Below are 16720 nucleotides of genomic sequence, written 5' to 3'. Positions count from 1 at the left end.
AGAGAGAGGAGAGCCTGTGAGGGGCATTGGGTCAACTTAGCAGGTGTTGGGATAAAGAAAGGTGGGGATAAGGGTTTGGAAGGTAATGGATAAAAGGAATGCTTGGCCTTTGAGCAAGGCCTGAAGTAAATAGTTGGTTGAATTGGTAGGCTTATCTCTGTCTTTTGGAAGGGGTTAAACTCAGGGCTGTTGGTCCCAAAGACTGCAACTTGGTGATTTGGTGACAGGTAAATCAGCTGGGACTCAGGAACTCTGGATGTTGTACACAAAAGAGATGCTGGTTAGCTCTTCAAAAGAACTTTCCAGTAGTGACAGGCCAGCAGAGAACGAGGCACTAGCTGGAAAGATGCTGGCCAAACTTTTCAAGAACTGTCAATACAGGAAACACTCCTTTTCTCCTTGGGGGAAGGAGAGATTAATAGTATGGCATAGGAGAAAGATTTATATGTGAGACCTGGGGCCCGAGTTTAGCTCTGCCACCAATTTAGACTGATCTTCAGCAAGTCAATTATCTTCTCTGAGCTTAGTTTTCCCATTTATAAATCTAGGATTAGACTAGTTGATCCCTAAGGCTGTGTGATTTTGAAGGGAGTACATTGATTTTAGTTGGAATGAAGAAGGAAGGGCATATTTTTGTTTCATTTCAGTTTTTTTTTTCTTCTTGCAGGTCAATGCCTCGTCTGGGTCCAGTGTTCCTCCCCAAACTGTGAGAAGTGGAGGCGGCTTTGTGGGAACATTGACCCCTCAGTGCTTCCTGATAATTGGTCCTGTGATCAGAATACAGGTAGATAGGACTGGAGATGGTTGGGTTTCTTTTTTGTTTTTTAGTTTTTAATGGTTCTTCCCTTTCTTTCTCTGTATGTATCCCTTAGATTAAATATGTCGTAGATGTAGTTATAATTCCAGGGGTCCTTGTAGTGTTTGGGAGAGAGGAAGGGATCATCCTGTCATATCAAGATGAATCTGGCATAATGGGCTAGAAGAAGACACCCTGAAGAGTTATGTTGTGGGAAGGGCCTGAGATCTAAATGTAGATTCTGAGTGAATTCCCCCTTCTTCAGCATTAGTCTGACCCGGTTGGTCCTGGCTAGATTGTTGGTATTGGGTTGGTGGATAAGAAGGGATATGGGATATATGGGGGGAAAGTAGGTGAGAGAGAGCCAGTGGCTTAGAATTCTAGAATGTTTGAAACCACTTGAAAGAGATTATGATGATCTAAGCCCAGCCCAATTATTTTCACAGATGAGATAACAGAGTCTCAGAAAAATGACTGTCATGATGTTATATAGATGGAAGCAGTGTCAGATAATGTGGGATATAGACCGCAGTTTGGAATCTCTGTAAAGTACAAGGAGGCAGCACTCCTCCTCTATGTGTAGCTGCATATCCTCCACGGGTCTTTGTTCTTCCTCCATGCCTGTCTCCCAGGTGCCCTTTTGGTCCCACCTGCTGCGTATTCTTGTCCTCTCTCCTGCCCTCATCCAGATTTTTCTCTGATGGGGTTCTTTCCTTCCCTTCATTCCTTCTCTCTTTTGCCAGACTTGAGGTATAATCGCTGTGACATCCCTGAGGAGTCCTGGACAGGGCGTGAGAGTGATGTGGCCTATGCCTCCTACATCCCAGGATCCATCATCTGGGCCAAGCAATACGGTTACCCCTGGTAGGGCACCATGGCATAGTCACAGCATCCTTCATGAACTTGGAGGTGGTAGATTCAAGCAGAGAGGGAAGGAAATGGAGAGTATTTATAATGGAAATGGTACCTGCCTTAGAAAGAACATGGGATGAGGGAAAAGATAAAGTCCCAAGCCTGGAGGCTTTGAAAGAATGCATTTTCTAGAGGTTTCACAGGGAGGTATCTCCCTGGAAGAAAAGGTCTACCAATTCTACCCTGAGTGGATAGAAAAAGGAAGGTGGCTTTAAGGCATTTTTTAAACATTGAGTTATGACGTATATATAAAGTAGAGAGAATGAAGATGGGTAGGATGGTTTCTTCTCTGGAGATGTCCCTAATCAGAAGATTTTTTTCTCAGGGTTGATGGAAGGCCTAGAAGGGTAAGATACTCTTACTAGGAAGATTTTGAGTTTCTTTGTACACTGATAGAAGTCTCTTTAGTCATTTGTTAGACTACTGAGGGAGATCCACAAGGAGGGGTCTGTCTTTGAGATCCTTTTTTTTTTTGCAAAACCTATTTCCCCTTTCTGTACATGTGTATTGATGAGTTTGTGTTGTGTTCATCTAAACCCTTCCTCTTCTGTCCCCTAAACCTGTTTGTTTTCTCCAGGTGGCCAGGCATGGTAGAATCTGATCCTGACCTGGGGGAATATTTTCTTTTTGCTTCTCATCTTGATTCCCTGCCGGTGAGTTTTCCTGGCTCAGGCCAAAGTAGTGAGCAAATCCATCCTAACAGGTGTACAGAATTAGAAACAGACATAGCCAGCAGACATCAGCAGAAACAGACACTTAACTAGAGTGACAAAGACAGAAATAACTACCCACATATAAACTTGTATCTAATTAAATATTTAATCATTACTAGGACATTTATGGTTCTGATAAATGTGCGTTGGTTAGGATTCCTGAGGTCAGGACGGAAGAACAGACTGAGGTAGGGTAGGTGGGTCAGGTTTATGGCATCAGATGAGGCCCAGCACCTCCTTCCTTTTATGAATCCTCAGTTCTTCCCCCACCTTTTCTGGCTAGAGGGCCAAAGCAAAGAGAAGGACAAGAGGCCGTAAGAAAACCATTTTTTATTTCAGTCTAAATACCATGTGACATTTTTTGGAGAAACAGTCTCTCGTGCTTGGATCCCAGTCAACATGCTAAAGAACTTCCAGGAGCTGTCCCTGGAGCTAGCTGGAGTGGTAAGCAACCCCTGGGGGTCAGTTGTGATACAGGGAACCTGAAAACTAAATCTGCCTTTTATTTAACCTGATTTTCTCCCAGGGGAAGCTGTGTTGGGAGGAAGTCCCATGTCTGACCAAGTGTGCAAAGGTGAGGTTATTCATGAGGGACTCTTCTTTCTACCCAGGATTGCAGCGGGATAATGATTTTTCTTAGTCTCCTTCCTTGCCTGCAGGTAGGGGGTCTTCCTGAAGACTGCAGTTTTCTACAGTTTAGCCAAGGCAGGTGTGGCAGAAATGAGGGCACATATCAACTCAGGGTTTCTCAGTCAGGTACCATTTGGGGCCTGATAATTCTTTGTTGTGGAGGGCAGTCCTATGTATTTTAGCATGTTTAACAGCATCCCTGGCCTCTACTGACATCTAGCCAGGGGATGCTACTGCCTCTGGCCTCAGTTGTGACAACCAAAAAAATTGTCTCTAGACATTGCCAAATATCTTCTGGGAGGCAAAACCTTCCTTGGTTGAGAACCACTGAATGAACTAAATAATATTTCCTGCCTATAATCACTTTGGGTTCAGCCAGCCTTAGAAATAAGCAGAGGCCCAGCAGCTCTGGGGCCTTCAAAAATTAAGCAGTATTAAATCAAGTCGCTGGATCTGAAGAAATTTGTGAGAAGCTTAAAAGTGGAATCACCTGAGCTCCTTTAATCTTGCCTCTCCAAATTTTCATGGGATTTACTGTGGAGAGGACACCAAAATGTTGGTTGACTGTATTGCTAGCAACTGGTAACAGGTTTGTTATGGGGGGATAAAGGGAGATTGTGTCTCTAAGCTCAAAAGATTAAGAATAGGAGTATCAGATCAATATCAGGAACTGGAAATAAACGTAGTTAAAGATCATGTCTGGTGAGTAGCAGTATGTTGGAGTCACTTCTTTAATATTGATCATTGACTTTAATCTTCCTCTATTTCAGAAAAAGTGCAGGAACAAGGACTGCAACCAGAAGCTGGGAGCAGCCCTGATGATGGCTCAAGAGGCAGAACAGATCAGTATACAGGTGAGTGTTCAGACCACACACCTGCTCCTCTTTGGGACTTGGGACACAAAGCAAACCATATACTCTCTACTACAGAAAAGTGGCTTGTCCTTCCCCATCATCCTGTCTTAGTCTTAGAATTAGTCTTTTCTTCCCAGGCCAGATTCCCTTGACTTCTTAAATCATTTATTCTTGGGGCGCCTGGGTGGCTTAGTTGGTTGAGCGACTGCCTTTGGCTCAGGTCATGATCCTGGAGTCCCAGGATCAAGTCCCGTATCGGGCTCCCTGCTCGGCGGGGAGTCTGCTTCTCCCTCTGACCCTCCCCCCCCCATGCTCGCTCGCTCTCATTCTCTCTCTCTCAAATGGATAAATAAAATCTTTTAAAAAAATCATTTATTCTTTCCCCTACCCTTGGACAAATGGGATCTTCTCTCATCCCACAGAGAGACAGTTTGTAGTAGGGGGCATCCTACCTCCCTATTTTTTTTTTTTTTAAAGATTTTATTTATTTATTTGAGAGAGAGAGAATGAGAGACAGAGAGCATGAGAGGGAGGAGAGTCAGAGGGAGAAGCAGACTCCCTGCCGAGCAGGGTGCCCGATGCGGGACTCAATCCAGGGACTCCAGGATCATGACCTGAGCCGAAGGCAGTTGCTTAACCAACTGAGCCACCCAGGCGCCCCTCCTACCTCCCTATTTAACTTTAGATCTCAGATGTATGTGTCTTAACCTTTCTCTTATGCAGGGTCAGTGTTTACCCTCAAATTCTGCCTTTGGGGGTGCAGTGGAGAATGACAAACTGAATTATAAATAAACTGGAAAAAAGAGATTATAGTAATATAGCATATAATTATATAACATAATATAAATATTATAAAGATAATATAATAGTTAATCTTCACAGAAATTGAGATAAACAGAACATGAAATTTCAAGTAAAAATGGTATAGAATATGAATATAAAGTCCATAACTAAAGTCTTAAAGACAGAGAGCAAAAATCATCCCTGGGAGATAGTGGATGATGCTTTTTTTCTTGGTTTCCTCAGGAACGGGTTAACTTGTTTGGTTTCCGGAGCCGATACAATGGATCTGACAGTAGTGGGGAAGGAAAAGGTAGGATCAATAGGAGGATGAGGACTAGAGAAGGAGGTGAGGAGAGGACATAGAGAGGGAGGTCCTTCATGAGGGCAGCAACTGAACCTTTATTTTATATCCAGTGTCATCCACCTAGTTCTGGATTCTCTAACAGGAGGCTCTGCATGAATGCCATTGACCAAGTGTCCAGGGTGGATGGATGGATAGATGGATGGGTGAAGAGAGGAATGGAGAAAAAAAGAGGGTAGGAAGGGAGGGTGCGTGTTGAAGAGTGGTGGGACTTTGGAAAAGGTGGTGCTGTGATAATCTAGGGCCATGTTTTATGGAGAAAATGCCACTGGGACATGAAAGGCAGAGTTAGAAGACTGCTTCTCTGGGATCAGCGCCATTAACTCATCATCTAATTTATTGGATAAATTCTTTAGCCTTTCCTTCCTATTCCTGTTCTAGACTTAAGTCTTTCTGGAGCTAACAGCCCAGATTCCTGCATGGAGAAAGAAGAGGAAGAGTCAGAGTTGGAGGCAGAGGAGTTGGAAGAGGAGGAAGAAAAAAAAGTAAGATTGATCTTGGGGATTGCTTTTAGGAGATTCCTGTAGGACGTCTGGTTGGCATGGATTTATACTTACTAGGGGACCATCCTGTGCCTGGCTTAGGGTGGCCCTGACTAGCTGGTCTTATCTCTTAGGGGTCTTCAGGGAAGGGGACTCTCCTCTTTCCTCAGTTATTCTCTCTAATATATCACATTTCTAGGAACTTATTTCTTGGTTATCATCTCAGTTCTTAATGTAGTGCTTTGGTTCTTACTAGAGCAATTTCAGTGAATAGCAGGTTGCCTCTCTTCACTCTCGGTCCTCCCTTGTGTGGACCCTTAATCTTAAGTGTCTTAATAGTCATTCACTTGCCTCCTTAGGCTCTTTTCAAGCATATGAAATATAGATTTTAAAAAAAATTTTAAAGGGGCGCCTGGGTGGCTCCGTCATTGAGCGTCTGCCTTCGGCTTAGGGCATGATCCTGGGGTCCTGGGATTGGGCCCTGCGTCAGGCTCCCTGCTCAGCGGGAGGCTTGCTTCTCCCTCTCCCACTCCCCCGGCTTATGTTCCCTCTCTCCCTGTGTCTCTCTCTGTCAAATAAATAAATAATTTTTTAAAAAGATTTATTTATTTATTTGAGAGAAAGAGAGAGAGTATGTGTGTGGGATGAAGAGGAGAACACAGGGGACGCAGAAGGAGAGGGAGAGAGAATCCCAAGCAGACTCTGTGCTGAGTGGGAGCCCAATGCAGAGCTTGATCGTATGACTCTGAGATCATGACCTGAGCCGAAACCAAGGTTGGATGCTTTAACTGAGTCACCCCACTCTGGTGGGGGTGTTGATAATGGGAAAGGCTATGCACGTGTGGAGACAGGAGGGATATGGGAACTCTCTGTACTTTTCTCTCAATTTTGCTGTGAACCTAAAACCACTCTTTAAAAAAGTCTAAAGTATTTTTTTTAAATCTGTATTTCAGGCTGGGGCACCTGGGTGAATATTTTCACAGCCCTGAAAATCCTGTGTGCTCTACCTATTCACCCCTCTCCCCACAACTCCTGACAACCCCTAATCTTTTTATTGTCTCAATAGTTTTGCCCTCTCGAGAACATCATATAGTTGGAATCAGACTGGCTTCTGAGAAATATACATTTAAGTTTCCTTCATGTCTTTTCATGGTTTGATAGCTTGTATCTTTTTTTTTTTTTATCTGAATTTTTCCATTTTCTGGATGTACCATATTTATTGATTCCTTCATTTACTGAAAGATATCTTGGTTGCTTCCAAATTTGGACAATTATGAATAAAGCTGCTATGAACGGCTGCATACAGGCTTTTGTGAGAACATAAGTTTTCAACTCCTTTGGGTAAATACCAAGGAGCTTGATTGCTGGATTGTATGGTAAGAGCATGTTTAGTTTTGTAAGAGAACAAACTGTCTTCCAAAGTGGCTATACCATTTTGCATTCCCATCAGCCTTGAGTGAGATTTTCTGTTGTTCCACATCCCTGCTAGTATTTGGTGTTGTCAGTGTTCCAGATTTTAGCCATTCTAATGGGTGTGCAGTGGTATTTCATTGTTGTTTTAATTTGCATTTCCCTGATGACATATGATCTGGAGCATCTTTTCATATTCCTATTGGCCATCTGTACATCTTCTTTGGTGACGTGCCCATTAAAATGTTTGGTCCATTTATTTAATTGTATTATTTATTTTTTTTATTGTTGAGTTTTATGAGTTGTTTAGATAACAGTCCTCAGTCAGATGTGTCTTTTACCAATATTTTCTCCCAGTCTGTGGCTGGTTTTCTCATTCTCTTGACGTTGTCTTTTGCGGAGTGGATGTTTTTAATTTTAATGAAGTCAGTCTATTAATTGTTTCTTTCATGGATCGTGCCTTTGGTGTTGTATATAAAAAGTCACTGCCATACCCAAGGTTATCTATATTTTCTCCTGTGTTATCTTCTAGGAGTTTTACAGTTTTACATTTTTACATTAGATCTATAATACATTTTGAGTAAATTTTTGTGAGGGGTGTAAGGCTGTGTCTAGGTTCATTTTTTTTGCATGTGGATGTGCAGTTGTTCCAGCATATTTGTTGAAAAGACTGTCATTGCCTTTGCTCTTTTGTCAAAGATCAGCTGACTATTTTTATGTGGGTCTATTTTGGGGCTCTCTGTTCTGTCCCATTGACCCATTTGTTCTTTTGCCAATTCTACACTGTCTTGATTACTGTAGCTTTATAATAAGTATTAAAGTTGGCTAGGGTCAGTCCTCCAGCTTTGTCCTTCTTCAGTATTGTGTTGGCTATTTTGGGTCTTTTGCCGTTCCATATAATCGTAGAATCCGTTTATTGATACCTACAAAATAACTTGCTTGGGTTTTGTTTGGAATTACGTTGACTCTATATATCAAACTGGGAAAAACTGTTGAAATATTAAGTCTTCCTGTCCACAAACATGGAATATCTATTTATTTAATTCTTTGGTTTTATTCATCAGAGTTTTGTAATTTTACTCATATAGATCTTCTACATGTTTTGTTAGAATTATACCTAAGTATTTAAATTTTTTGGTGCTACTATAAAGGGTTTTGTGTTTTTAATACCAAATTCCATTGTTCATTGATGGTATATAAGAAAGTGATTGACTTTTACATATGAACCTGTATCCTGCAACCTTGCTATAAATGTTTATTAGTTCTGGAGTTTTTGTTGATCCTCTTGGATTTTTCTATGTAGGCGATTATGTTATCTGCAAACAGAGATAGTTTTCCGGTTGATCCTTGAACAGGTTTGAATTATGCGGGTCCACTTATATGTGGATTTTTATCCCCACAAATATAGTGCAGTACTGTAAATATATTTTCTTTTCCTTATGATTTTAATATCTTGTTTTCTCTACCTTTATTGTAAGAATACAGTATATAATACATATAATGTACAAAATACATGTGAATCATCTGTGTTATTGGTAAGGCTTCCAGTCAACAGTAGGTTATTAGTAGTTAAGTTTTGGGGGAGTAAAAAATTATACACAGATTTTCCACTGTGTGAGGGGTCAGCTCCCCTAACCCCTGCACTGTTTAAGGGTCAACTGTATTTATTTCTTCCTAATATCTCTATCTTTTATTTCTTTTTGTCTTACTGCATTAGCTAGAACTTCCAATATGATATTGAAAAGGAGTGATGAGAGGAGACATCCTTGCTTTGTTCCTGATCTTAGGGGGAAGGCTTCTAGTTTCTCAGCATTAAGTATGATATTAGTTATAGGTTTTTTTGTAGATGTTCTTTGTCAAGTTGAGGAAGTTACCCTCTCTTCCTAGTTTACTGAGAGTTTTGACCATGAATGGTGTTGGATTTTGTCAAATGTTTTTTCTGTATCTATTGATAGGATCATGTGATTTTTTTTTTTTTTGCCCCTTGATGTGATGGATTACATTAATTGATTTTCAAATGTCAAACCAGTCTTGCATGCCTTGAATAAATCCCATTTGTTCATGGTGTATAATTCTGTTTATACATTGTTGGATTTAATTTACTAATATTTTGTTGAGGATTTTTGTATCTCTTTTCATAAGAGATATTGGTCTGTAGTTTTTTTGTAGTGTCTTTGACTGATTTTGGTATTCAGGTAATGGTGGCCTCATAGAATGAGTTAAGAAGTATTCTCTGCTTCTTTTCTCTGAAAGAGATTATAGAGAATAGGCATAATTTCTTCCCTAGTTTGATGGAATTCACCAGTGAACCCATAGGTCTGGTGCTTTCTGTCTTGGAAGGTTGGCTACAGGTTACTGATTCAATTTTGTTAATAGATATAGACCTATTTAGATTGTCTGTTTCTTCTTGTGTGAATTTAGACGGATTATATCTTTTAAGGAATCGGTCCATTTCCTCTTGGTTATCAAATTTGTTTGCATAGAATTATTCATAGTATTCCTTTATTATCCTTTTAATGTTCATGGACTCTGTAGTATATTGTCTGATATTAGTAATTTGTTCCCTCTCTCTCTTTTTCTTGGTTAGCTTGGCTAGAGGCTTATCAATTTTATTGATCTTTTCAAAGAACCAGCTTTTTTGTTTCATTGGTTTTCTCTACTAATTTCCTGTTCTCATAATCCCATCAATTTCTACTCCAATTTTTATTATTTCTTTTCTTCAGCTCACCTTTTTAAAATTTTAACTGTTAATTTATTTGATTTTTGAAGGTGAAAAACTATTTGAGGAATCAAGTCAAACACTAATTGGGAATTGTGGTGGGGAAACACAAGGCTCACTTTGCTAACAAGCAGTATTTGCTGGAAGAATTTCAGAAAACAGTGCCAAGAGGCCAGCCTAGCTGTGTGGCCCTAAAGGAAGTCACAATATCTGAAACCCCAGATCTGCTTATTTGTAAAATGAAGAGATTAGGCCAGGTGACCTCATGACCTCTAAATGTCCTTCCAGAACTTAATTTCATCCTACTAGGCTCAACAATTAAGGGCAAAGGACCATAGGGAAAGTGCTGTCCACTCAGGAGCCACACAGAGAAATTAAGAATTTTTAGAAAAAGCTTCAGGGATCTCTGTCATCACTTCATTCAATCTTCAGCTCACTTTGGATTTAACTTGCTCTTCTTTTTCTAGTTTCCCAAGGCTGAAACTTCGACTACTAATTTTAGATCTCTCTTCTTTTCTAATATATGTGTTCAATGCTAAATTTCCCTCTAAGTACTGCTTTTGCTGTATCCCACAAATTTTGATAAATTGTGTTTTCTTTTTCATTTAGTTCATATTTTAAATTTCATTTAGTTCCATATTTTAAAATTTCTCTTGAGATTTCTTCTTTGACCCATGTGTTATTTAGAAGTATGTCATTTAATCTTTATGTATTTAGGGACTTTTTAGTTATCTTTCTGTTACTGATTTCTAGTTTAACCGTGTTGTGGTCTGGGAGCAGACACTGTATGATTTCTATTATTTTAAATATGTTAAGTTTTGTTTTATGGCTCAGAATGCAATAAATTTTGGTGAATGCTCCATGTGAGCTTGAGAAGAATATGTATTCTGATATTGAATACAATGAAGTAACTTGTAGATGTCACTTATATCCAGTTGATTGATGGTGTTGTTGAGTTCAGCTACGTCCTTCCAGATATTCTGGTGTCCATGGATCTATCCATTTTTGATAGAGTGGTGTTGAAGTCTCCAGCTATGATAGTGGATTCAACTATTTCTTTTTGCAGTTCTGTCAGTTTTTGCCTTATGTAGTTTGGTGCTCTGTTGTTAGGCTCACTTTAAGGATTGTTGTATGCTCTTGGAGAATTGACCCCTTTATCATTATGTAATGCCATTCTTTATCCCTGATAACTTTCCTTGCCTTGAAATCTGCTTTGTCTGAAATGAAATAGCTACTCCTGCTTTCTTTTGATTAGCGTTAGCATGGTGTATTTTTCTATTTACTTTTATAGTGTGTATATATATATATATCTTTATGTTTAAAGTAGACTTCTTGTAGACAACATATAGTTTGGTCTGTTTTTTAATCTACTCTGACAATCTGTGTCTTTTAATTGGTGTATTTAGACCATTAACATTCAAATTAATTATTAATATAGTTAGATTCATATCTATAATATTTGTTACTATTTTCTATTTGTTGCCCTTGTTCTTTCTTATTTTTGTTTTCCACTCTTTTTCTGCCCTAAGTCTGTGTGTGTGTGTGTGTGTGTGTTTTTAAGATTTTATTTTATTTTATTTTATTTTTTTTTTAAAGATTTTATTTATTTATTTGACAGAGAGATACACAGCGAGAGAGGGAACACAAGCAGGGGGAGTGGAAGAGGGAGAAGCAGGCTTCCTGCTGAGCAGGGAGCCCGATGTGGGGATCATGACCTGAGCCCAAGGCAGACGCTTAACGACTGAGCCACCCAGGCGCCCTTAAGATTTTATTTTTTAAGTAATCTCTACACCCAGCGTGGGGCTTGAGCTTACAACCCCTGAGATCAAGAGTCTCATGTTCTACCAACTGAGCCAGGCAGGCACCCTCCAAGTGGTTTTTTGTTTTGTTTTGTTTTTGGAGAGAGGAAAAGTGTGTGTGCAAGTGGTGGGGAGGGGCAGAGTAAGAGGGAGAGAGAGAATCTTAAGCAGGCTGCATGCTCAGGGTGGAGCCCCTCTCAGGGCTTGATCTTATGACCTTGAGATCGTGACCTGAGCCAAAACCAAGAGTTGGGTGCTTAACTGACTGAGCCACCCAGGTGCCCCTCCCCACCCTGCAAGTGTTTTTAACTGAGCATTTTATGTGATTCTGTTTTCTCCCCTTCCTTAGCCTATCAGGTTAAGATGTTCTTTTCCTTTGGCTTTTTCCGGGCTTTTTCTTTTTTTAAAGTTATTAAATTCCAGGCAGTTAACATACAGTGTAATATTAGTTTCACGTGTACACTCTAGTGACTCAGCACTTCCATACATCACCTGGTGCTCATCACAATAAGTGTACTCCTTAATCCTCAGGGCTTTTTCTTTATCTTTGATTTTTTATAGTTTGTAGATAACATGCCTACATGTGGTTCTTTGGCATTTATCCTTCTTGGTGTTCTCTGAGCTTCCTGAATCTGTGGTTTGGTGTCTGAGAAACTCCTCAGTCATTATTGTTTTTAATATTTCTTGGGTTTCTTTCTTTTTTTCTTCTCCTTCTGGTATTCCCATTGTGCATATGTTACACATTTTACAGTTATCCCACAATTCTTGGATATGTTAGTTTTTGGGTTTTTTTTTTCTGTCTTTGTTCCCTTTGCTTTTCAGCTTTGAAGTTTTCTCTTGAGATAACCTCAAGCTCAGGGATTCCTCCTCGTCCATGCTCAGTCTACTAATAAGCCCATCAAAGACATTTTCTGCATTTCTATTACAATGTTTTTGATCTCTAGCACTCCCTTTTGATTCTTTCTTAGGATTTTCATCCTTTTGCTTATATTGCCCATCTGTTCTTGCATGCTATTTTATCCATTAGAGCCTTTTGCATATTAATCATATTTGATTTCAGTTTCCAGTCTGATAATTCCATGCCATGTCTGGTTTTGGTATTTGTTCTGTCTCTTCAAATTGTGTTTTTTGCCTTTTGATATGCCTTGTAGTTTTTTCTTGATTGCCAGACACAATGTGCCAGGTAAAAGAAACAGTTGTAAATATGCCTTTTTTTTTTTTTTTAAGATTTATTTATTTATTTTAGGTGGGGAGAGGGAGGGAGAGTGTGAGTGGGGATAGGGGCAGGGGGAGAGAGAATCTTAAGCAGACTCCCCGCTGAATGTGAAGCCTGATTCGGGCTTGATCCCACAACCCTGAGATTACGACCCAAGCCAAAAATCAAGAGTCAGACGCCCAACCAACTGAGCTACCCAGGCACCCCTAAATATGCCTTTAGTAATGTGGTGGTAAGGGTCAGGGGAGGGGATGTGTTCTATAGTCCTACTATTAGGTCTCATGTCTTTTTTCTTTTTTAAAAAATTTAACTTATTTAAGTAATCTCTATACTCAATGTGGGGCTCGAACTCACAACCCTGAGATCAAGAGTTGTACCCTCTTCTGACTGAACCAGCCAGGCAACCCTAGATCTCATGTCTTTAATGAACCTGTGCTCTGGACTATGAACTTCAAAGTGTTTCTTAGTGTTTCCCCCCCGTACACACACACCCCCGATTAGGTGGGACAGGATGGTTAGAGTGGGCTGGGGTTAAATATTTCTCTTCCCCCTGGACAGTCAGGCTCTGATAATATCCCAGTAGATTAGGCTGTGGTTAACTAGTTTCTCCTGAGAGCAGGCCTTTGTCAGAAGGATAGAGTGCTCTGGTGTATTTCAAAATGGTTCCTTTTGCGCTCCTCCTGCTGGAAGCATGAAGGGATTTTTCTCTGATGTTTTATGTGAGAACCTGGTCAGATTCCTGGAGGTCAAACTCACAAAAGTCTGGGAGCACCTATAAGACGGGGCACCACTGGAGTTTTTAACTCCCAGACTTGTCTGCATTGAACAATTTATTTAGTACTGTTGAGGTTTTCTTGCCCTGGAACTGGTTCTTGTGAGAAGTACTGGTTCTTCTGCTTCTGAGTCTGTGCTCTGGTAAGTTATGTCTTCCTGCATTTGCCTCTCTGTCTCTTCAGGGTTGGTGGCCCTGTGTCCTTCCCTCTTTGATCAAAACAAAAAGAGTTGTTGATTTTTCAGTCTGTTCAGCTTTTTTACTTGTTGTTAGAACAGAGTGATGACTTCCAAACCTCTTACATGTATAACTGGAAACTGGAAGTCCTGAAATACAGATTTTTTACTTTCTCTTTTAATCATTTTCTTATTGAGGAAAAATTGGCCTGTAACATTATATAGGTTTCAGGGGTACAACATTGTAATTCAATATCTACATGCACTATGAAGTGATCAACACTAAGAGTCTAGTTATTGGTTTAACTTTTAATTTAACAGTTTTTTTTAAATCATGTTCATGGCCTAACTTTATTTCTTTCTCTTGTGCATAAAGCCTTGTACTGACTAATACCAAATAGAATGGAAAGGAGAACAGTTTTATCTTTGTTGTCATTGATTTAAACAGTATCAGGCTACAGAACCCAATGTGACTCCCCTAACCACCCATCATTTCTGTAGCATCCCACTCTATTAAAAACACAATTATATGACTTCATTTGTATTTTCTTATTTTTCTCTCTCATTCTCAGGACCCGACTTTGCCCAGTCCCAAGCCAGCCAAAATTCAGACCAAAAAACCCAAGGCAAGAGGTAAGCAAGCCAGCTGGGAACAGGTATATGCGGCCATTAAGGCAGAGCAGAAGCAGACAGTGGGAGGGGTCTGCAGGTCACCGGATCTTACTGGCTGTCTCAGCTCTAAACTCTGCAAAAATGGTCAAGATTCCTACTAGTGTCACCAGGGAAGCTGTAACCTCCTCGCTTCTCTGTTCTGATTATAAAATCTTAAGTTAAAGGTGGAATGAATGTCTTAAATTCTTAGCCAAGAAGGATGACTTCCTGGAGGAGGCAGGCTATGAGGAAAAACATAATAAGAAGAAGGTCCAAAAAAAAAAAGAAGAAGGTCCAGAACGAAAAAAGGCGGGGGGGGGGGGGGGGGGGGGGTAGAGAGAGAGAGGGAGGAAGAGAGAAACAAAGAGAAATATTTGGGAAAAAGGAGGGAACTGAGAGAACTCACTACATTGAGAATGAGCAGAGGATGCAGGGCAGAGACTAACTGTGGGGAGTCCATGGACCCTTGCCAAACTGTCATTTAGAGAGAAATAAACAAATGTCCTTCATGGTTGGGGGGTGGGGGTGATGCGGGCCTAACAGATGGACAAGATGTGACCCTGCAAAAGAAGACAATGAAGAGAGCTCTGGGAAATGAATCTGCAGCCCCTCCTGTACCCATAATAGGAAGGAAAGAAGGGCATGGGAAATCGGAACCTGACCAGCCAGGTAAGGCTCAGGGCCTGGGCAAAACTATGGGAAATGAGGTTCAAGTCTGTGTCTCCCCTCCCTGGATCATTTCTTAACTTTATAGCTTCTCATTACTTTTAAAAAGAATAAAAATTAGGGGCATCTAGGTGGCTCAGAGGTTAAGCGTCTGCCTTCGGCTCAGGTCATGATCTCCAGGTCCTGGGATTGAGCCCCACGTTGGGTTGCCAGCTCAGTGCGGAGTCTGCTTCTCCCTCACCCTCTGCCTCTCCCCCTGCTTGTGCTCTCTCTGTCAGTCTCTCTCTCTCTCGAATGAATGAATGAATAAATAAAATCTTTAAAAAAAGGGGCGCCTGGGTGGCTCAGTCGTTAAGCGTCTGCCTTCGGCTCAGGTCATGATCCCAGGGTCCTGGGATCGAGCCCCGCATCGGGCTCCCTGCTCCGCGGGAAGCCTGCTTCTCCCTCTCCCACTCCCCCTGCTTGTGTTCCCTCTCTCGCTGTCTCTCTCTGTCAAATAAATAAATATTAAAAAAAAAAAAAATCTTAAAAAAAAAAAAAAGAACAAAAATTAGGTATTTCAGATTGCAGAGTGTAGCACAAAATGGTTATTGATGTCATTTGATCCAAGGACAGGAGAATGGTGAGGAGTGGGGGAAACTGATGTTTATCGAGTATTGCTGTGAGCTGGCTAGATAGATACTCCTTGCTGGTTCCCTTTAATTCTTTCAATATCTCTATGACTAGACAGTTGCCATTTTAGAGATAAGGGGATTAAAGCCCAAAGGGTTTAAAATTTGCTCAAGACCCAGGACTAGCATATGGCTAGATCCGTGGCTTAAATCCAGGTCTTTCTAACTCCAAAGCCCATTTTCTTTCTATTGAGAAAAGTCATCTTTCCCAGAGATTTTTTTGGACATAGGAATTTAAGAGTTTGACTTGTAAAAGGGAAGGCCAAATGGCCTAATAGGACTCTCAGTTTCATCACTTTTTCATCCAGGCCCTAAGAAAAAATTTAAAGCTCCTCAAAGCAAAGCCTCAGGAACCAGCTTGTCTGAGGACAAAGAAGCTAGTATGGTGCCCAAGGGCCTGACCCCACCAGCTCATCGCGGGGTCTGTCCCGTGGGAGGGAAAGAAGGCTGGAAGTGTCCTCCAGAGGCTGGAAGTGTCCCCCCTGACAATGACGCCTCCAGTGACCTGGACCTGGAGCAACTTCTGGAAGATGTTGGAAGAGAGCCGGAGCAGCTGGAGGGGCCGCGGTGTGGAGATGACCCTGGGGAGTTCACCTTGGCGTTCTTCGAGGAATAGCTGTGTGCACCTGCCTCCCTGCTGCTCTCTCACCCCCTTCCCTGCCAGCAGCAGGAGAGCCCCTCAGAGGGTCCCTGAGAGGCTGCTAAGGGTGGGGCTTGTTCATCGGCTACAGGTCACCTGGCTGAAGTCCCAGCTGTGCAGTTTCTGTGTTAATAAAACAGGTTATGGCTTTCCGCAGTTGGTCTCTAACCACATGCTCCCCTTTGGCTTCCCTCCCTCCCCTCCGCTCCGCTCCCTGTGGCACGTCCCTGTTTCCATGGGAGGCCGGCACAGTATAGAGATCTGGGAAGGCGGGGACACCCGAGTCCTGGGAGAAGGCTGTCGAGGAGGGCAGGTCTGGGTTCAGACCCCGGCTCAGCCACTTACTAGGTGCGTGGCCTGGAGAAAAGCGCTAACCATTGTGGTCTCTTCACGCCTCAGGTGAGTGCGTCCAGTCCCGGCTCAGCTTGTTGGAGATGCTTAATGTGGTGGTGCACTTGACACATGCTCG

At 41.4% G+C, this 16720-nt stretch overlaps 1 protein-coding gene across 1 annotated transcript in view; it reads left to right on the top strand.

Moving 5' to 3' along the window:
- Window positions 1-16242, top strand: part of ZCWPW1 (zinc finger CW-type and PWWP domain containing 1) — a 31411-nt gene extending 15169 nt beyond the window's left edge. Inside the window, exons 10-19 of the mRNA XM_032431109.1 lie at window positions 668-784; window positions 1540-1660; window positions 2286-2361; window positions 2761-2865; window positions 3822-3905; window positions 4932-4998; window positions 5431-5534; window positions 14196-14259; window positions 14794-14943; window positions 15920-16242. Coding sequence (XP_032287000.1) covers window positions 668-784; window positions 1540-1660; window positions 2286-2361; window positions 2761-2865; window positions 3822-3905; window positions 4932-4998; window positions 5431-5534; window positions 14196-14259; window positions 14794-14943; window positions 15920-16227 — 1196 coding nt within the window. The 3' untranslated portion in view covers window positions 16228-16242. The remainder of the gene's footprint in view (window positions 1-667; window positions 785-1539; window positions 1661-2285; window positions 2362-2760; window positions 2866-3821; window positions 3906-4931; window positions 4999-5430; window positions 5535-14195; window positions 14260-14793; window positions 14944-15919) is intronic.
- The last annotated feature ends 478 nt before the right edge of the window (window positions 16243-16720 follow it).

Source organism: Phoca vitulina, unplaced genomic scaffold (genome assembly GCF_004348235.1).
Source record: "Phoca vitulina isolate PV1807 unplaced genomic scaffold, GSC_HSeal_1.0 scaffold45, whole genome shotgun sequence".
In the NCBI taxonomy this organism is placed as follows: Eukaryota; Metazoa; Chordata; class Mammalia; order Carnivora; family Phocidae; genus Phoca; species Phoca vitulina.
Note: the sequence above shows the minus strand (reverse complement) of the source record. Positions and strands in the feature narration are given on the sequence as shown.